The following is a 21843-nucleotide window of genomic DNA, read 5'->3' as shown; positions in this document are numbered from 1 at the left end:
GGCCAAAGCAGCTTTTCTATTAGTGGAGACAGACAGGAAACGGGGGGAGGACACGTGGGAAGACACAAATCAGCGACAGGCCGGGACTTGAACCTGCGCTGCCCACACCAGAATGCGGCATATGCATGTGGTTGCCTGCCCCACCACTGAGCCACCCGGGTGCCGTGATTAACTGAATTAATCAATAATAATTATGATGTTCTAAATGTGATAACTTAAAAATAAACGTATAGTGATCAAATCAAACAACAGGAAATGACTAATATTGTCTACGTGATGATGTCACAGTGATGTCATCACGTTCAGGGCTTGCTGAACATGTGTGGAAGCATGAAAGCAGAGTTTTGAGTTCAAGTGTGTGACATCAGACATGCTTCCTGCGTGTCACGTTCAGAGAGCTACTATAAAAACAGGAGACAGAAATACAAACTCACCGTGAGTCTGAAAATATCTGCATCGCGCTCACATTTCTGTCATCACGAGAGTAAAACAGCAGCTCGCATCTGAAGCGGGAGTATGGAGGCAAACTAAATTTAACAGCGAGTGCCGGCGTGATGCGCTCATCATCCTCTCAGAGCAGACAGTCTACCGGGGTCATCGTCACTTACTGGAGTCATGACTGCACTCGTGACTGCTTATGTTTATTCTTCACCAGAAACTGAATATAAAAGATGGAGGTAGCCACCATGATGTCACCATGCAGCCGGGAGAAGCCGCACCCTGATCCAGGAGTCCTAAATCCTCCCTCTTCCTGGTCGTTTTGGACTCTGGTGAGACCATGAAGTTTTGGCAATGATGCTTTGGTCTGAGCGTGATCCACCACAACTCAAAGCTTCACAGCAGATATCCATAAACCAACAGCTGACATCACAGTGGCTACAGCTATGTTTTATATATGAAGGCTGGAGAAGTGGGGTTATAAGAAATGTAGACTACACTCGCCCGACACTTTATCATAATGAAGACTCAACACATCTGTCCCTGACCACACTTATTGTTAGTGTGTGTGGTCTTCTGCTGCTGGAGCTCATCTGCTTCAACGTTCCACCAGATTAATTCACGTTCTGATGCTTCACTTTCATCTTCACCACGTCTACATGCCTAAATGCATCGATTTGCTGCCATATGATTGGCTGATTCGATAATTGGTGAAGAAGTTTATATAATAAAGGTGATTTTATGTCTCATAGTTTTTCTGACTAATCAGTTTGTATACAATAACGGTGAACACATGAAAGACAAGGAAAATTACGTTTATTTGTCAGATCATTTACAAAACTGAACATAAAATATTATCCCAGAAAGATGTTAGCATGGTGCAGAAACATCAGGAATAGAGTTCAGAAGCAAAGAAGAGAAACAGGAAATCAGCTCAAACAGCAGCCAGACGACAGTGACGTGCCACTTTATCACGGCTACGAGTCAGGACACCAAAGTAAAAGCAGAGCTCATACAGCACACCTGATACCTGACAGCTAACACCTGACGCACACAACCAGCAGTAAAACAGATATTTTAAAATCTTTTCTGATGGTTCAGTTTCACCTTTGTCCAGGAAAACATCCAGGATGAACCTAGCTTAGCACAAAGACTAGATACAAGGGAAACTGATAGCTTAGTAGCATTTGAGCTAAGTGCTGCTAAGCTATCATTCTGTAGTTTTTATTTCAGTGGTAGTTTCCCCGTGTACCTAATATGCTAATCTACGCTGAGCTTGGCTAATCATGTTTAAACATCTAAACACCTGTCACAACAAACAAAACAAGAAAACATTAATTTTCTAAATAAACTACCATGATGTCAGATATATCTGCTGTTAATAACTATCAAATTACTGAAAAACATTTAGCATGCTAGCTTTTTGTGGCTACCTGGCTAGCATATATTAAGCTAGGCTGAGCTAGTTAACTAAACACAAAAAACTACAATAACACTGGTTACATCAGTACTATAAGCAACTACCACAGTGCTGTGAGCAGCTAATAACTGAAAAAGAAAAAAAAACACTTAGCTAGAAAAACAGGCTAGCTTTTTGGTGGCTAGCACTTCTACCTAGCTGCCGGTCTTTGTGCTAACTTATCAATGAGCTAGTTGCTACTGATGACAGTTTATCAGCACGATCTACTTTAGACACAGCTAAACTAAATGACACTCATTAGAAACCAGCAGGAAAACATGTCGGTTAAACTGTTTGTAGTTCTATAACTTAAACTAGTTCAGTGACGGTGAGGACCACATAAACATCATGTAAACCATTGTGTAGATGTTCAGGTGCTCCTGTGACCCCAGTGTTCATGCTCAGCTAGGTTAAACCCAGATGAAACTAAAATCCACCATAAACACGAGTGGCTAAGAGCACAGTCTGCAGCGGCTAATGGAAGAATTGGATTCGAGCACTCATGCTACAGCTCGGCGAGAGCCATTTAATTGTGAAGCTGCTACAGCGGCTACATCTACTCGTTTCATGCAAACTCACTACTCCTCTAAACCTAACATGCAGGAAGGAGATACCTACAGAGAGCTAACGTTTGTCAGGACTGCGCTAAGGATGGACCGATCCAGGATGTCACCGATATCACAAAATACATTTTTCACTTTTATATTTTCATTTTGTGAAGCGAGATCAAAAGGATCAGGTCAGTGCTTTTAATCAGTAAACTTTGTGTTTTAGCTCTGCTGAGAGGAGTTTCTTCTGTGACAATATTCTTTGAATATCAACATTTGTGAACGACCATCAGGAACCTGACATCAAGTACAAGTTACTATGGCACATAAGGAACCCGGCAGAGAAACTGAGGATATTATGGTGACCGTTGTCGCCATAATTCCAGCACAGACACATGAGAACCATCAGAGGAGATTTGGCGGCCCAACAGGAAGCTCAGGTGTTTGAGAAGTTTCCAAACTAAATCCATATTCACACAAGAGATATAAGAAAGTTCTTTAAACTGTCCTGAATGTGTCTATAAATCCAGATGTGATTTTTGTGTGATGATAAACAGTCGGTGTTGTGTTGCTGTATATTAATGTATCAGGAAACCAATAATCAGTCCACCCCAGACTCTTCCTAAAGCTACATTTGCAAACGTCCGATGAAAGCTCGTTATTACCACATAATAAGCTGTAGGAAAAACGATGCCCTTTAAAAGCGAACAAGCAGAAACTGAGGTGAAGAAAAATCAGTACAAAGCACTGATAGAAAACAAAGGTTCTGAGTCTGTACAGAGAAACATCTGCATGCAGCATCCGGGAAGATTTTAGTGTTTTTACTGACAAAATAATAAAAAGGTGTTACTGAGTCTGTGTTCACACACTAACACACAGGTCAAAAACATTTTACAGAAACAGATTCAGTGCCAGGTGAAGTTTGGAAGTCTCGAATAAATCACATATTTTCAGACAGTTTTAACACGAGAACAAGAAACACAACACTAAAGACAGTGAGAGCCCCGATACACAACCACACCAGAATCAAGGCCAGGAAAGACCTAAAACACTAGCAAGTCAAAGACGGGTTATAATGATTTTTATACAAGTCAAAACTAGCTGACTTAGGCCAAAATGATGAAATAGTAAGTCAAACTCACAGATAAATGTATTAAATAATGTGCAAGTCAACATTTGGCTTACTATCCTGATAATGTTGACTTAGCTAGTGACAATATTGAGTATTTATTGTTCCTATTTTTAAGTTTTTTCTTTTCTGGCAGTAATGGGCTTTCATACATTTAATTTCAGTAAACAAGTTTTACCTGTTACCACATGAAAGTTGTGTGAATTTTTTATTTGTGTCATTCCTAACTCGTCATCTTTTATATATATAATTGATTCGTTTTGGTTTGTTTACATTACAAAGAAAACAAGTGAAATGTGTAAAATGTGTTTTTCCTTTAGTAAGTCATTAAAATAGGCTACACGTCTGTCATGCACAGGTCTAATGGCACATGCAACTAATTATTTTGAACACAATAAAAGAACCTGATCATACTTCTGAATTAATCACATTGATCAAACACTAAATAAATAACTCTAATAAACCTTTATTGATTTTAAAATCCTACAGTTTGTTAGAGGCCTGCTGTGTCACGTTAATATCTTCAGTCGCGTACATGTGTGATCACAGTTCAGTCTGTCATATGTTGTAAATAAACTGGAATGTCTGAGCTGGTCATTATTTACCTGATTCCACCCTGAACAGGATCACAGTCATTTGAACAGCTTATTCTTATTTTCTATGATTATTTGGTCTCCATTTAAATGTAAACACAAATTTGGATCCATTTAAAGTTTGAAACTTGTCTTTACGCAAAAGAAATGAAACTAGGTGTTTTTGTACCTCACACAAAAAAAAGGTTTAAAGCTAAGAAAACAACAAATATATGTTCATTCTGACCTGGAACAAAAAAAGATGATCTGAGGCATCTTCTTAAGGTTTGACCAACCAAAACGCAGACGTAGACTTTTCTTTGGGGTTTGACATTTTATGCTGAATCTCTGCAGCCCCATTCAGACAGGATCTATCCCCCCTTTAAAAAATTTCTACTGAGAAAAAAACCAACCAGAAAAAAAAAACACAACAAAACACAACAGAAAGCTTGTGGTGTTCCACAAGGCTCTATTCTCAGTCCTCTTCTGCTTAACTTCCCCACACCACATTTTTCCTGTACCTGAACATACCCTGAAATATACATTGCTAAACAAAACTTCATGTTCTTATCACAGTAGGCCCGCTTTGAGTTTAGTGAAAGGTGGTCCACAAGGCTTGATATTTGGTCCTCATCTATTATTTGTAAAGAGATATCTGCGCCCACATGTTTTTCTTAACAACTATCCTTTAAGAAAGTGACAATAAGTTTAATTCTCACTTTTAAAAGGTATAAGAAGCTGAGTTCAGTGTCTTTGGACTAAACTCCACTGCCCTTGTCTGATTGGGGCTTAACTACAATCTGTTTTCATTTGATTAGATTTTCATCAAACTTATTTTTCTGCTGCATGCTCAAATCTTAGAAGTAAAACAAAGTTTCATCTACATGCATAAAATTTTTTGACTTTTTTAGTAACAGAAAACTTTACTATTTAATCAGTTTTCAGTTCTTTACATTTGATCAAACTCTGCTGCATCTTCAACTTTTTATAAATAAAATAATGTGTCATCAGCATACATAAAAGCTGAAATTTGCATTTGATCTGCTTTTTCATTTTGATCACATTTTCTACAACCTGCACTGATCTGCCAGCTTTTTACAAAAGCCAACCTTATTTCAGAGAATGAGAAAAGTGTCTGTCCAAAAAGAATTAGATAAAAAAAACAGCTGCTCCACCCATCTGTGCAAACATTTAACACAACTCTGGCACATCTGAACCTAAACACAGTGAAATCAGTCCACAGAAATAATCTCACCCCAGAAATGATCCTTAGCAAATAAGTTTTTTTTTTAAAGTGCTATTTTACTTCTATAGACGTTCACACCACTTATTTAGAAACACAGAAATCCAGACATCTGTAGCTGATCTATAAGGAGTGAGGCAGGTAAAATAAAGCTAAACCTGCTGTTTCATGCTACAAACCAGACCTTCTGAATATTGTTCATCAGCGTTAAGTTTCGACAAACACACGATCAGATAATATACAACAGGAAGGAAGTGTTTGATACACTAAACAATCAAGTTTTATCTGCTACTGTTTTCTCCATTATCAGTGAGTGCAAAATACTCTTTAAACCCAGCAGGACTGAAATAAGGCAAAGAATTTTAAAGCTGAAGGAAAATAATCACTGAAGTATTTATAAAGTAAAATCTGCTACTTTTCTCTGAGTAGAGTTTTTAAATCTTCAACTTTGTGTTTGATAGAACCTGATTTTTGAGAAACACCAAGTAATCAATGGATTAAATAAGAAATGCTAAAGCTAAAAAAATGTTACCAGTAAGTTAATCAAATGATTTCACCACATGAGCGGATACTTTTCATTTTAACACTGAAGGTAAAGATATTTTTTATATGTGCAACACCCACTAACACAACTGTGAAACAGCAACTTAGTCCAGCATCATCACAAACTTCATGACAAGCTACATCTGCAGCTCCTGGAAGTACAACAAAATGACATCTTCCAGTTTGACTCTTGGACCATGATGGTGGGTGATAGATCAATCGTCAGACCCTCTGCGCAGAGCTGACCTGCAGGAAGCGTAAAGTCAGTGGATGACGACGTGAATTCAGCCACCTTATTGCTTTTCCCTCCAGCACTCACTGACGTCTGTGGTGTTTGGGTCAAAGCGATGCAACAAGCAGACATCAGGATGGTGACATGTATGACGGCAGCGCTGGATGGATGACGGCAATCCCACAATCCCACAGTCCACCGTGAGGTTGCTTCCTGTGTAGTCCTCAGGCCCTGGTGAAGCTGGGGATGACCAGAACAGCAACGGCTGCCACGGCGACCGCCACCACCGCCAGGTTCCAGCCTTCTGAGTCACTCTGCCGGGAGATGATGAGTCACATTAAAATAAACTGTATTTGTACAACACATGACATACTTCTCATTAACACATCTCCAGTGAATCATTTAGGGTTTGTGTTTTAGCTACATGCTAAACGAGCATTGTGGAAATCAGAAGTTACTCTTCAAATGAAGTCTTAAACTTTCACTTTGGCCTTGCAGGTCTTTACTGTTGGATGTGCCAAATAATGGAAAAAAAAAAAATCTATAAAAGAGAGGATGCTACCCTCTTCTAACTCTACCCCAACGGAGTGGTTGGTGACCTGGTGGATGACATTAAAACACCACATTCTGACTACCCATCATGGATGGATTCTGAATGTGCCTCTAGGATCCGGTCCAGGGACTGAAGATGTCAGGTGGCCCCTGAAGCACAGCTTCAGTATGACTGACAGTCAAAGCTAAGCACATACTCCAAAAACACACAAATTAACAACAAAAATGCCCAATGTGTCCCTAATGAGGTTGTAGCGTGGAACCTTGGAGATGTGCGGGACCCTTTAGATGTTCTCCTAATCCATCCGTAATGGTCACAAATGAAGAGTGAGCAGCAGGTCCCTCAGTATTTTTCTAACTACCTCTGTATCGGTGTGTTCAGACCAAATCTGAAGCAACGTTTTTTTGCCTCACAATCACATACAAAGTCAATGCTAATACTACATGTAAAGTGAAAATTGTTGAAAAGTTAGCTAGATACTGTGTCATGAGCTAAGATTCTTCTGATGCCACCAATAATCAGAAGCAGAGGAGGAGTTTATAGTTGTTTATGAAAACCTGAAGGTGCATGACCCAACTTCATTTTTACACAGATGCAGAGCACTTCAGGAGTCAGACAAATCACTTGTTTCCAAGTTGTGCTTCTCCCCTTTGTTGAATATTTTAGGTCCAGAAGCACCTCAGTGATTCCATTTATGTGCGTTATACAAGTTACTGAGGCAAAACTTGACTTAACATCAACTTATCCTTAAACACTGTCGCTGTAATTCTTTCCTGCCTGTAAGGCTCTTCTGGCTGTTACTGTAAAACTGAAACTGTTTGCTGAGACAGTTCACCCTGGCCGGTGCCGCTGTTTACCAGGATGGATAGTTTTGGTGTGAGTCTCCGAGTTTTGCAGATATCAGTACAGATATCTACCTTTTTGTATATAATGTAACTAAATGGCACTCAAAAGTGCATTTTTGCATTTATAAACTCAGAAGGAATGTCTCTTTCCAGACATCATGACCCAGTTACTGAAAAACATCCACAAACCTCGTTGTGAGATTTTAATGTCTGTATGAATTAATTTCTGACAACCAAAAGATGCAGCTAGCTGATGTTACAGCTTACTCAGTACTTCATAATGACACAAACCCCACGTGTTTGCTTTTGTAATGAGCTTCCAAGTGGAACCTCTGGACTTTATTGAAGCATCGACCTCTGAGGCTGAAAAATGAAGCCAATACTGAAGTTGCAGTTCCTCTAAGGTCCAGCAGAGGCTCCAGCAGTGAGTCAGTCCCCACAGACTCCCACGTTAAACTAAACATAATACTAATAAACGTGGTTACAGCCTGATACAAAAACAGTTTGGGTCAGAAAGTAAAAAAGACGAATGAGAATAAGACGAGTGTCACTATTTGTGGATGACACAGTTTTGTATAATAAAGAAGAGGGAGACTTTATCTTGGGTTCATCTCAGAAGTCAGAGACAAATATAAACAACTGCACAGGAGGTGAGTGTTTTATATCTCACCTGTTTAACCTCCGGAGACCCACATATGGGGACATTACATTTTGGCTTTGCTGCAGCTTATACTTTATTCTGCTCAATAGTGTTTTATACTTTGTGAAGTCATGTTGTTTTTGTTGTGTTATGCTATAAAATAATCCCAGTGTCCACATCTGAGGACATTTTTTTTTTCCATAAAAGTATGCAACAACCATGTAACAAAATACAACTTCCTGCTCAAAGAGGAAGCTTAATTTATATACATATCAGGTCCATCTAATCACAGATATCAAGAGGAAATTAATGCATCGCAAACAGGAGCTCAGGTCTCAGGAGGTTAAAACGTATTAAGGCTTAAAGTCTGCTTTATCAGGGGCGTGGCCTCTCTGACTGACAGGTGGATGGCTGCAAAGGCGGCTGTAGCTGCTAGCTGTCTGCTAGGCTTCACCTCAGCTAACTGGGGTCCCTGAACTGGACCTCTGGACTGTGTTTGTGCTGTTGGAGCCTTTTTAAATGCAATTATCTGACCAATAATATGGCTGCTGTGGCTTCATTGGACCAACAGACGGTCCAAGAAGGCGGAGCTCCAGTTTGCTGACTGAGATTTTATTTGGATGTTACTGAGCACTAATTAGCAGGTATCCTTCTAGGTATGCAGACTGATGACCAAGCCCGCTAACATTAGATGACAGCTTAGCATTCTACCCATTTCTCCAAGTATGCCCATTTCTGGCTCCAGAACACCAACATGGTGGCATTTACATGACTGAAATTAAAAGTCCAAAATTGGCCTCCTAATCACACACACAAAAACACACTGCAACAGATCAGCAAACAACATCCAGGAGTGCTAACTGCTTATAAAGAGACTACTCATGAATTATAAGACAGCAGCATTTTTTAAATATCAGAATCTGATGTTTCATACCAAATAATCAATTATCAATCTGTCAGATGTACTGATAGTGAAAATGATTGTTTCTGATTTGAGTTGTTAAACAGAAACTGAAGCAATCTGACAAAACAGACCGAGCCCAGCATGAAGTCAGTCAGTACATGTCCCTGTAAAAATCATGGCTGATGGAGGATTAAGCACCCGTCACAGTTGATGTTCTAACTAACAATTAAAACCTCGGTACGAGCAGAGATCAGGAAGCCATGGTGGCAGATGTTTCCACAGTGAACCGCTTTAACGATGGACGCGTTCATTTGAAGGATTTGTTTCTTAATTTGCGGTGGAAACGACTGGATGCAGCGGCAGTTTTCTTTCAAAGCGTCTGGTAGAGAAAGAAGGCGCGGCCATACCTGGTCCCATCTAAGACGCCAACTCCTCCCACCAGCACCAAATCAAGGCCACTATTACAATCATTCCTATGAAGGGGATGGAGAGAACAGGGGGCTCAGATGGACGAGTGCAGTTCTGGGGAGAAGACAGAAGGTAGGAGTGTGGGGGGATGGAGAGAGGAGAAAATAAAATAATCAGAATAATAAAGTCAGAGGGCGGGATGGCGGACGGCAAGCAGGGAGCAAACCAAAACGAATGATCTGATGTGAAATGATTGATAGGCAGGCAGGTCGATCATCAAAACTCATCAAATTTACAGAGAATTTGACAGTTTATTGTGTAAAAGTCATGTGAAACACAAGAGACGGCAATCAGACAAAAACATGGAAATGAAGAGAGGAAACAAAGATTAAAGACAAGATGGTGATTTTTTTTTTATGTTTAACACTTTAACATTAAAATATCAGCATCTTGTCATTTAAAGATCTCTGGGGATCAAATTTGGAGCATCAGCCACGCTGCAGAGGGTTATGGGTAAAAGCTTAACCACCAGGCCAGCTTTACTTACAGAGAGCTGTGCTAAAACCTGACATGAGTTTGCTAACAAGCAGCTAATTTATATTTAGCCTAATGTTAGTGTTCTCCTGATTGAATTTACCCGTCAAAAGCCATGAAAATAGATGGGTCTGTGGAGAATATCTTAAAAGCATCTTAAAATGTTTATATCCCACAAAGCAATTTCTGGAAGCCTGTGGAAAAATTCTTGATTTTCTGTCAAAGAAAACAGTATGAAAGGCTGCTGACTTTTAAAAAAATGACACCCCTGCAGCGCTCTTTGGTGGATACAAATGTGAGTGAATAATCTGATGAAGAGGAGCAGAAGGGGGACCAGGCCACTGTTTACAAAGTCAAGTCCAAAGTAAAGACAAGGAAGTCCTGCAAGAGTTGAACATCACGTCAGCATGAGTGAGCACAGGGTCTCAAGTCAGGAAAGTTCCTCATCGAGTCTTAGTAAACCGAACTCTGTCTACTCTTTAGTTTAACAATTAGAATTCACATTAAAAGTGTCCAAAGTGCTGCCAGAGTTCCAGATAAGGATGACGTCAAACAGCAGGTCTCAAGTGCTGACTTACATTTTATGTCTCATGGAAAACTTGGTATTAAAGGTACTGCACTGCAGTGGTTTGAGTCATATTTATCTCATAGACTCCAGTTTGTTCATGTAAATGGGGAGTCTTCTTCACACAAGAAGGTTAATTATGGAGTTCCACAGGGTTCTGTGCTAGAACCAATTTTATTAACATCATACATGCTTCCCTTAGGCAGTATTATTAGAAAGCATTGCATCAATTTTCATTGTTATGCAGATGATACTCAGCTTTACCTATCAATGAAGCCAGATGATGGACATCAATTAGTTAAACTGCAGGAATGTCTTAAAGACATTAAGGCCTGGATGACCTCTAATTTCAAATTCAGTCCCCCCCCCCCCCAAAAAAAAAAAGAATCTTAGAAACATGGTGTCAAACCAGATACTTACTCTGGATGGCATTACTTTGGCCTCCAGTAACACTGTGAGAAATCTTGGAGTCATTTTTGACCAGGATATGTCCTTCAATGCACATATTAAACAAATATGTAGGACCGCTTTTTTGCATTGGTGCAATATTTCTAAAATTAGAAACATCCTTTCTCAGAGTGATGCTGAAATGCTGTAATTTCCTTCGGGATCAGTACTTACTATCTATCTATCTGAAAAGCTAATTCATGCATTTATTACTTCTTGCTTTCAGGCCCCTCTTCTGTGGAACCAGCTCCCAGCTTGGATTCGGGGGACAGACACCCTCTCTATGTTTAAGATTAGACTGAAAACTTTCCTTTATGATCAAGCTTATAGTTAGGGCTGGATCAGGTGACCCTGAACCCTCCCTTAGGTATGCTGCTATAGGCCTAGGCTGCTGGGGGGTTCCCATGATGCACTGTTTCTTTTCATTCACCTCTTTTCACTCTGTTTATACTCCACTCTGCATGTCATTAAATGTTTGTCTTCTCTCTTCCATAGTTTGTGTTTGGTCCATGTCTCTCTGTGCTCTCCTTCTTTCTCTCATTTCCCTCAAATCCATACTGGTCCCAGCAGATGACCCCCCCTCCCTGAGCCTGGTTCTGCTGGAGGTTTCTTCCTGTTAAGGGGAGTTTTTCCTTCCCACTGTCACCAAGTGCTGCTCTTGGGTGTTGGTCTGATTGTCTTTCTAATATGCATGGCATTATGAAAAATTTAAATGAATTGAATTTCATCTGAAGTTCAAGTCAAATCTCAAGTCAAGTCAAAACGTGTCAAAAACTTGTAGTTGGTCAACACTGAGTCACCTCACTGGTGAATCTGTTTGTTAAAGTCACTGAATCTGTGACAGTCCAAACCTTTGACATCATTCATCAGGCTCCAGATTTGTTGGTTTGCACTGGTCCGTCTTTCAGGAGATGCTCCACACATCAGTGAACTCTAAGTGTCAGTGTGCTGGCTTACTGTTGCTTTAGTATAAAGTTGATTTTCAAGGACTGGGCGAAGGAGGCGAAAGACCAGACAGAAGACAACGTGCCCTGAAGCAACAGACATTTAGAAGCTCACAACAAAGCGGTCAGAAACCGGCCACACGAGCAGAACTGAAAGCAGAATGACCGATGAGGCATCCAGAGAGCGTTTGGACTCAGCTGTTATCGGCCGACATGCACACAGTACGGACAGACATCATGTGACGGAGCACGGACCGGATTTTTCTGCTCTGAGCACTTACCTTAAAAAGCGTAGTTATTTTAACCTGTCCCTCACCCCTTCCTCTCCACAGAGAGGACATTTTAACTAATCTAATTTTAGCTCATCTTTGTCTGACAGGTACGGTTACCTGAAACTCAGTAATGTACCAGCGCTGAAACATTTCAGCGTTAGAGTAACACATCAGGGTACATGCGGACGGAACAGAAGAATGCCCCACTTCCCTAAGCGCCTGAGGCTTTGACCATTGACCTCTCACCTGTGACTTCCTGCCCACCAGTTTCTGCAGCTCGGCCTTGCAGCGCTGCAGCTCCTGCTCGAGTGCCGCTCGCTCCCGCTGGCTGCAGTCATACAGCTGCTGTAGCTCAGCCAGCTCCCCCTTCAAACCCTCACACTGACAGGAAGACAGAAGAAGTGGAGTCTCATGACTGCTACAACAACATAACAGATATTTATATCAGAAAAAAGAGACCATTAACAGGCCCTTTAGTCCTCAAACCTGAAGACTATTAGATCACAAAAACAATACTTCTATTTGTCAGGAGGTGGCGCTGTGATTTTTACTCAGTCTTGGCATGTCGCTGTGTTTGGGCAGACTGGACAATGTAGTAACTGTTTAACAGCGAATCACCACAGATCAACATTAAACAGCATCTCAGAGGTCTTTAGATTAGACTGATCAAATATGATGTTCATAAACAGCAGCAGCCTGTGGTCGGCGTGCTCCTCTCACCTCTCTCTGGACTCTCTGCGCCGTCTCCTCAGCTTGTCGGAGTTTGACCTTCAGGACACTGATCTCCTCCTGTATGTCAGACGAGTCCTGCTGCTCAGGTCTGGACTGGGACAGAGTGATGTAAGAGTCTGCCTTCACCTGGTTGTCATGTTCAGCGCTGCCCTCCACTCTGACTGCCAGGTACACGTCATCACACCTGTTTGCCAAATGCAAGTGAGAGCTCAAATATTTAAAAAGTTTAGATATAAATTTTGGTTTTTGGATTCTCAGTAACAGTACTGCAGTAATTTATATTTGGCAGTATGGCTCTGTCCTGCTCCTCTGTGTGCTTACACTGAAAAGCACAAAGTATGGAGAGTGAAAAGCAAAAACTTCAGAGTGAGCAGGAGCGTCAGAGAGTCAGAGATATCCAGATGTTTTGACTGACAGCTGCTCACACACTCACGCATCTTGTTGTTGCTGCAGTTGCTCCACTTTGTTGCACAGCTGTTTGTTGTCTCTGGTCAGACTCTGACGCTCATCAGTCAGAGAGCTGAACTCCTCCTGCAGATGAGTCACCTCACCTGAACACACATGCATGTATACACAAAGATTATTATTATTATTGATAAGCTGGCTAAATATTGTTTGATTGATTCCAATGGATGATCAGATCTTTGTTCACTTTGTTTTCCTTAATCAGAGCTGATACAGGTCCCATCTGTTACGTACATTTATCCTATTTAGTTACAGTTACTGTAGTTAAACTAAAGTGTAAATAATGCAGCTACTGCATAACTTAGTTACCCTGTGTTGGTGTGCTGTGACTCTTCATGCTCAGCTCGGCTCTCAGTGTCGTCACCTCCAGCTCGTACTCGGCCGTTGTGGCGTGCAGACGCTGTAGCTCCGCCCTCAGACGGCACAGCTCCTCCTGCAGAGAGGCGATGTCATTCTCCCTCTCTGCCGCCGCCTCCTCAGCTGCCTGCTGCAGCATCAGCACCTCCTCCTGAGCTGAGCGCAGCTCCTGCTGCACCTCCTCCAACTCACTCTCCTTCTCTTCCTCTAAACTGTCCATCTCCTCCTGGACTGAACGCAGCTGAGCTGAATGAGTCAGAGAGTCAGAGTAAGAGTCGGGAGTCAGGATCAGGCTCTTCAGTCAGAGTCAGTGTTTTGACATAATGGAAACATTTTAATGAGGGTACAGGTTTCAGCATGAAAGTTTAGAAAATGTGTTTTGAAATATAAGTTGTTTATGTTAAACATGTTGACTGTGTGTGAAAAAAGTCCATTTCAAAAAGAGAAAACCTGTTTGGAGCGTAAATGTGTAAACAGGAAGTGACAACATAAACAGCAAGCAAAGAGGAAGTGAAGGAGTTCACCTTGCAGCCTCTGGATCTGCCGGGTGAAGCTCTCGGCCTGGTGGGCACTGGCCAGCCGCTCCTCCTCTAACAGACCTGCGAACCGAGAGGAGAACGCTGTCAGGAGGAGCCACGGCTGTGATTATGAAGCAAAGCAACGCCTCCTCACCCTGCAGCTCCACGAAGCTCTCCTCGTGTCTCTGAGACACCTCCCGTGTCTCCTCCAGCTCCAGCAGCAGCTGCAACACCTGAGATCTCAGCTCCTCCAGCTCCTCCTCTTGGCCTTTCCCTCCTCCTCCCTCCTCATCCTCAGACTTCTCCTCCTTCACCTCCTTCTCCTCCTCCTGCTGCCCCTTCTCTCCTTCACCCACCGTCTCCTCCTTCTCCTCCAGGGACTCCCTCTCTTTGGCCGTGAGAGTTTCTCCCAGCATGATGGGCTTCTCCTCCTTCAGCTCACAGAGCTCATCTGCACACAGAGAGGAAGGAGACGATGAAGAGGAGGATTTTCAGTGCAGACATGAAATTGCACTCCTCCTGTTTTGTGAGATTTTCCACATAAAACAATATTTATTTTAACAGATGATGATGATAACAGCCTGAATATTCATATTTCCTGACTGTGTTAAACTTAAATAGGCGATGAGGAGGAAGGAGGGACTCTGTGGCTCCATCTGGTGGTGATGATGGAGAAACACAGACACGACCAATGACAGCAAATATTTACAGAAATAAAATCCACGCGGGGACGTGAATAATCCTCACATGAACGAAATGAGCTGTTTCTTCATATCTTTTAAATCATCTTTCATTTTTTTAGAAGGTCCAGAAATATTTCAGAAAAAATATTTTATGTAATTGAGAACATTTTTGCTTTGTGGCTCTTTTTAAACTAACGACATTTATAATGAAATCTGTGACATTTGGTTATTTTGGAAAAATAAAACAGTGCATGGCGACACTTTTTAAACAAGCTTCTTTTTAAGTGTTTTCCCAAAGTAACAAATTTGGCAAGTTTGGACATTTATTTAAATCTCTTAACAAATAAATAAAATTTGGACTTTTTCAAAGTCAGTGCATTAAAATGAATGTTTCTCTGTAATTAAGTTCTTCCGACCAAAAGGGAAGAAAATTCATATTTATGTAACTTTTGGACATTTTTTCATAAAATTATTTAAAGGAGGAACAGTTTAGAGACATTCAGAAAATTTGGGTAAAATTTTGGTAAATTTTGAGTGTTTTTATTTATTTTACGGAGCGTCTATCAAGAAAATAAAGACTTTGGACACTTTGGTGAATAAATTTTTAAAATCTTTTTCGGGTGTTTAAGTTTTTAGTTTTGTGAACTAACAAATTTGTGTGAATATTTTGTGAAAATCAGAGTAAGGATGCTGTAACCAAGGATATTCATGCAAAGAACAGTGAGTTATTTTCAGGATATTTCAGAACATTTTCAAGGTCAAGGTAAGACATTCGTGAAAGAGGAGAAAATCTGACATATCTTTGTCCCTGGGCAGCAGGGTGGTGCAGTGGTTAGCACTGCTGGGTTCAAATCCACCCTCTGGTCCTGCATGTTCTCCCTGTGTCTGCGTGGGTTCTCTCTGGGTTCTCCGGTTTCCTCCCACAGTCCAAAGACATGCAGTCAGTGGGGTTAGGTTACCTGCTGATTTAGGTGTGAATGTGAGTGTGTCTGTCTCTCTGTGTTAGGCTGGGACCTGTCCAGGTGTTCCCTGCCTCTCGCCCTATGACAGCTGGGAGAGGAAGCACCTTGTTGTGATTTGGAGCTATATAAATAAAACTGAATAGGCTCCATACGCGCCTGTTTTTACATCACGTGACTTCTTGTGAATCCATAAATGAAGTGTGTAGTAAAGATTCCTGTTTTCCACACTCATCCACGTCTCACCTCCCTTACCTCACTTCCTGTCCTGGTTTTCTCATCAGTGATTGGCTCCTTTGTTCCTGAATTGCACTCACCTGCAAATGCTGAGGTGTGTTTGTTGACCTTATAGTCTGTGTGTGTCTTTCCTTTGTGAAGTTGAACTACGTGTGACTGTGAAGTCAAATAAAGCTGAAACGCTGCAGAATCGGTGCATCTGTGCTGAGAACGATCCTTTCCTTTGGACCTCCTGACCTGCTGTGATTTCCTCTCATAATTAACCTAACGTGGAGAAACAGCTGCAGATGCCCGAGGTCAGCGTGCTGAAGGAAACCTCCCCATCCTCTCTGCATCTCTCGTCTATTAATAGCTCTCCTGCTCCTCTGCAGGAGGATCAATAACATGTCAGATTATCAGGAGTTTATTTCTGTCCAGCCTGAAGCTGCAGAAACATTCAGCCTTTGATTCACTGAAACGATGAATAAAAATAGGAGTTAAAAGAATCGCAGGAGACGAACAGCAGAGCCAGAAAGGATGAAAATATTCAAATATAGTCGGCGTTCATCTGTCAGACCAGGAGCTGCAGCTCTGATAATTATTTAAAACATTTGGAGCGACTTTACTGAACGGAGCTGCTGTGAGCCTGCAGAGCTCTGCCTGCTGATTGGCTGCCTCTCCTGGCAGGCTGCCAATCACAGTCTGGTAGACCTCTCCTGAATCACTGTCTCATCATCCTCGTCATCCTCTCGTTGTTCATTGTTTTTCCAATGTTTTAATTCATCAACAACACACACACGCAGACACAGAAAAATAATACAGGTAAGCACTTCCTCCTTCCCCTTCACAATAAAAGCCCTCGTGGTACTGAGTGGATGTGCTCTCAGGTTAATCTTAATCTATTCTGTTCGAGCTCAGTGCGAGACTTCCAAACCTTCTGTGGACTAACTGGGAACCAGCAGACACTGATGCTGCAGGAATCAGCTGACTGGACAGAACAGCAGAAACCTGCTTCTGTCTGAAGGTCAGAAAATCTCAGCCTCGAGCCTCAGTTTGGTTTTAATCAGCCTGATAAATGGCCGCTTTCAGCAGTTAGTACCTGCACACGCAGCCACGCCTCCTTCCATTCAGGTGTGCACGCTCTTCCTCAGTGAGAGGAACTCGTACAGAGGAAGCAGACGGCGGAGAGAAAACGGAGACACAGAAGATCGAGATCTGATCTTTTTGTCTTCCTGGGACATTTGCTTCATCCTTTGATGAGGGTTAGAAAAAGATGGAGGTCCTGTTGCACCGCCTATGACCACGATGCATGTCATCACATGACCACTGGGGGTCTTCTGCATCATGCAGGTTTCCATAACCTTCATTTCACTGAGACAGAAACACTGAAACTGCCTTTGGTCCATAGAAGATTGAAAAGCTTTTTTCCTGCAGGTCTGACGATGTCATTAAAAGTTCTTTCTGTAAATTTGATTCTGAAAACTGTAAATCGTCTGTGTGACGGCGGCAGAGATGTGAGCTGGAGCTGAAGCATTCCTTTATTTAACCAGGTGCCTCATTAACAGCAGATCATTGAAAGCGGGAAATGTCAAAAACCTGAACATACCTGAATACACCTGACAGTCAGTCCAGGAAGCCAGCATGGCTCCTCCCACTCTGCTAGCTCCCATCATGGCTACAGTAAGATAAACCACACCGTCATCATCTGCTCAGCAGCAACATGATTGGCTCGTATGATCCCCAGCTCAGGAGTGAGTGTGTGTGATGGAAACAGCCTGCAGACTCTGCACACATCATTACCTCAGGAACACAAAGCGCTAAAGAAGCTGGAGGTAACATCTGCTACTACAGACACACACACACACACAAGGTAAATGTGTGTGTCATCAGCACAACGACATCGAGTGTCTATCCCATAAAATCATCTTTCAGGTTAGAATAAACTTTATTAATCTCTTTGGGAGATTTTGACTGTTTCTCTTAAATCAGACTAAAAATTTTAATTCCAGATGAAATCCAGTGATGACCTCAGTGAAGCTTCTGCACCTCATTCTGTCCTCCTGTTCTTCTGGAAGGCTTTTATTGTGAAACAGGAAGTGCTGAGCATCAACAGGGTGAGGAAGACTTTGAATTATTATTATCCCTCCACACAGATTGACACTCATCTTCATCACACACACACACACACACACACACACACACACACTGACCGGATGGGTCGAGGACCTCCTCGATGACGGGTGGCAGCCGGAAGGCGTCCATGTTTCCTCTGATGGAGGAGAAGCTGCAGAGAGGGGGGTCAGAGCTCCACGCAGAGGGGTGAGGAGGGGGGAGAAACGAGGCAGATGGAGCCCAGGAAGCTTCCTCACGCTCCGGGCAGAGACAGCCGCTGCAGCCCCTTCATCCTCCTGGAGCTGGGAGGCAAACAGAGGGGGAGGGGGAGGAGGTGAGAGCTGCGACAGATACTGCATCAGTGAGGAGGCAACATGCAGGCCTCAAACACACTTCATCTGCACACGTCTCACTCTGCAGGAGCTCTGCCGCCTTTTAAAGACCGCCACAGCCTCAGTGAGAGGGGAACAAACAGCAGAGGGCCGGGCTGGGCTCATCGGTGCGATATAAACTGGGACTGAGCTTCATGACAGACACAGGAAATGACCTCGAAGATCACCTGCACCGTTGAATCCATCCTCGCTGGTTTCTCATCACCTACAAATAAAGTGCTAGCCATTAGCCAGTTAGCATTACAGTTGGGAAAGATGCAGACTGTAAATAAAAGAGGGCAGAGCCACTGGCACGTCAGCTGTTTGGGTTGTGGCATCGGTTTTAGCATGCTGGCTTCTGCCAGTGGATCATTACATACACACAGATACCTGCAAATCAGTAACATCCAAATAAATCCTAAAACCGGAGCTCCGCCTTCTTGGACGGTCTGTTAGTCCAATGAAGTCACAGCAGCCATATTATTGGTCAGATAATTACATTAAAAATGCTCCAACAGCACAAACACGGTGCAGAGGTCCAGTTCAGGTGAACCCTAGCAGACAGCTAGCAGCACCTGTGTCGCCATCCACTTGTCAGTCAGAGAGGCCACGCCCCTAATAATGCAAACTATTTTCAAACAGGTGAGTTACAGAAGCATCCACCCCCATACAGCTGTTATGAAGGAGGAGATTAGCTGCAGAGACCAAAGCAGTTTCTGCATCAGCCTGTAAACATGGTTATTTAACATGGGAGTCTGTGGGGACTGACTCACTGCTGCCTCTGCTGGACGGCAGAGGAACTGCAGCTCTTGTTGCTTCAGTGTTGGGTTCGTTCATTAGTCCTGTGTGATGTTACACTGTGTTGTGCAGTGTTTGACTGTGTAGCTTTGCGTCTGTGTGGACTTGTCGGTAGTTTCTGGAGGTGATCGTTTGGTGAAAGCTGAATTTGCTGTCAGATTCGAGGCTGCGGCTGTGTTTACACAGACTCTAATGATCTAAAAGTGTGAGCAGAGATCCACACGATTACTTTCATGGTTTAAAGGCGTCTGCAGCCTCGGGTAAAAACTAGGGGTGGGACTCGATTAAAAAAATGAATCTAATTAATTAGGAGCTTTGTAATTAATTAATTGAAATTAATCGCATTTAAATATTTAACATGATAAATATTAATTTAAGTTTGGTTGATGAATGAATCAATATACATAAGCTTAAACTTCAAAATTGTATTTTCCCACCAGTCTACTACACAGACCAACAAGGGTGGAAGTGCTCCTGTGATAAGCAAACTCCTGAAATTAAAGTTAATCATCATAACTGCATAGTTTTATTCTACATTAATGTCTCCCTTAATATAGTTGGAAATTAATCATTAGCTCAGCTGTATTCCTTGATGCTGTTATGCTTGTTTTAACGGCTTATTTTGAATAAAGACTTAAAATTAAACCACAAAAAGGAGAAAAAGTTCGTTCTTCTGCTTTTACACAGCTGTGCTTCACACTCACGGTTGCTAGGCGACATGAGCTACGCAGAGGTGAGGGCAGGTGATATGAAGGTGAGACGCTCACTTCCAATCTTTGTGGTCTTTGTGGGCTGCGAAGGGCGTTTTTTTTTTTTTTTATTGGTAAAACAAACACAAAAGAAAAAACCACAACTATACTCATAAAAACAGGTCAATGCCTAACAGGTAAAAAGAACAAGAGACCCAACTCCTAAAATATACAGTACTCAGTAACATATTGTAAAAATTTAACAAAATAGCTGCGAAGGATGTGGGCCGAGTCCTTCGAAGGATGCGGCCGCTGAATTTTTGACATCGTGCGTCGATATAATCTGTATGCCTGGAACTCGTGCACTGAGAAACGTTCTGGTGCAAAGTGCGAATAAAATGCGTTAAAATTTTTAATTTGTTTATTTCCCCGTAATTAATTAATCGAAATTAACGCGTTAAAGTCCCACCCCTAGTAAAAACACGACTGTAGAAATCGTTCCTCAGGAAGCTGATGGAGGGATGAGACGCTGACGAGGACTCGTCACGCTGTTCTGAGTAAACCTGACCTGGAACTGCAGCCGTGCTGCAGGTTAAAGGACCGTCTGATATCAGGTATCCACAAAACACCCCACAGCACACCAAGGTGGGAAAAGATTCAGACACACAACGTGACCACAAAGAAGACAGCAGTCATGAGAACACGGTGATGATCCTGAAGATGGATTATTGTCCAGCTGACAGAGAAAGAGGAACTCTGAGGGACGAACAGGAAGGAGACGCTCAGCGTTTTAACCTGGTCACATCCATCGTGCTGCAGAGCATCATCAGGAGAGCAGCTCAGACATGACGCTGGATCATCAGGTCGTTCCCCATTAACACCACCCTGTGTGTGCTGACTGCTGCTGTCCCGGTAGATCGGCCTGACTCTGAAATGTTGCTGAGCTTGCATCGTCACCATAGAGATGGAAATCGTCCTGCTTCATCGTTCATGAAGTTTAAATGTCATTTCTGGGATCTTTGTCCTCGAGCATCCTCTCCCTGCTCTTCCTTTAAAATCAGCTGATACGCAGAGCCGTGACCTTCCTCTGTGTTTCTCCTCCGACAGGAATCAGCTCATGCTTCACTTCTCTCTGCTGCAGCCATTAACACACAAACACACACATGCGGGATGAAGACCTACCTGATGCGGAGGTGCTCGGATCTGAATCTGTGGGTTCACTGCAGACCTCCTCCTCCTCTTCTTCCTCCTCCTGTTGTCCTATATTTCCTCCTCAGCCTCAGCCGCTCTCTGAGCGTGATGCAGAGCAACGTCACTATATGCTACAGACAGACCGAGGCCACCATGTGAATACACAATGAGCCCACATGACGTCATTTATTAACCCTCTGCTGCCTCTGATCTGCAGTCAGTCACAGATCCCACTGAGCTGCTGCCAGGTGAGGATTCAGGGAGCGGCCGACAAATAAGACACAACAAAGGAGCATTTATGTAACGCCAACAGACCGTGTGACACAAAACCACCACAGAACGGAGGCTTTGCATGTATCAGCTGACTCCAGATCAGGTTTTAAAGCTTTTTCTCTGGAAGTTTTTATAATAAAGCCTGAATCATGACCTGAATGCACTGTTGTGGAAAACGTGTTTGCTTTGACATGAAGAGCTCC

The 21843-nt window shown here is 42.4% G+C and overlaps 1 protein-coding gene across 1 annotated transcript; it reads right to left on the bottom strand.

The window, feature by feature from the left end:
• Nucleotides 1-1237: 1237 nt before the first annotated feature.
• LOC115773361 (coiled-coil domain-containing protein 136-like) lies at nt 1238-21588 on the bottom strand. The gene is made up of 9 exons (XM_030720058.1): nt 21359-21588; nt 18417-18620; nt 14503-14799; nt 14355-14429; nt 13783-14076; nt 13442-13559; nt 12997-13192; nt 12523-12657; nt 1238-6478 (listed from the first exon to the last, which is right to left on the bottom strand). Exons 2-9 carry the CDS (start codon nt 18466-18468, stop codon nt 6389-6391), a joined length of 1257 nt encoding a protein of 418 aa, XP_030575918.1. The 5' UTR covers nt 18469-18620; nt 21359-21588; the 3' UTR covers nt 1238-6388.
• Between the last annotated feature and the right edge of the window lie 255 nt (nt 21589-21843).

This window comes from Archocentrus centrarchus, chromosome 23 (genome assembly GCF_007364275.1).
Source record: "Archocentrus centrarchus isolate MPI-CPG fArcCen1 chromosome 23, fArcCen1, whole genome shotgun sequence".
Taxonomy (NCBI): Eukaryota; Metazoa; Chordata; class Actinopteri; order Cichliformes; family Cichlidae; genus Archocentrus; species Archocentrus centrarchus.
The sequence above is the reverse complement of the archived record's forward strand: the minus strand, read 5'-3'. Positions and strand labels throughout refer to the sequence as shown.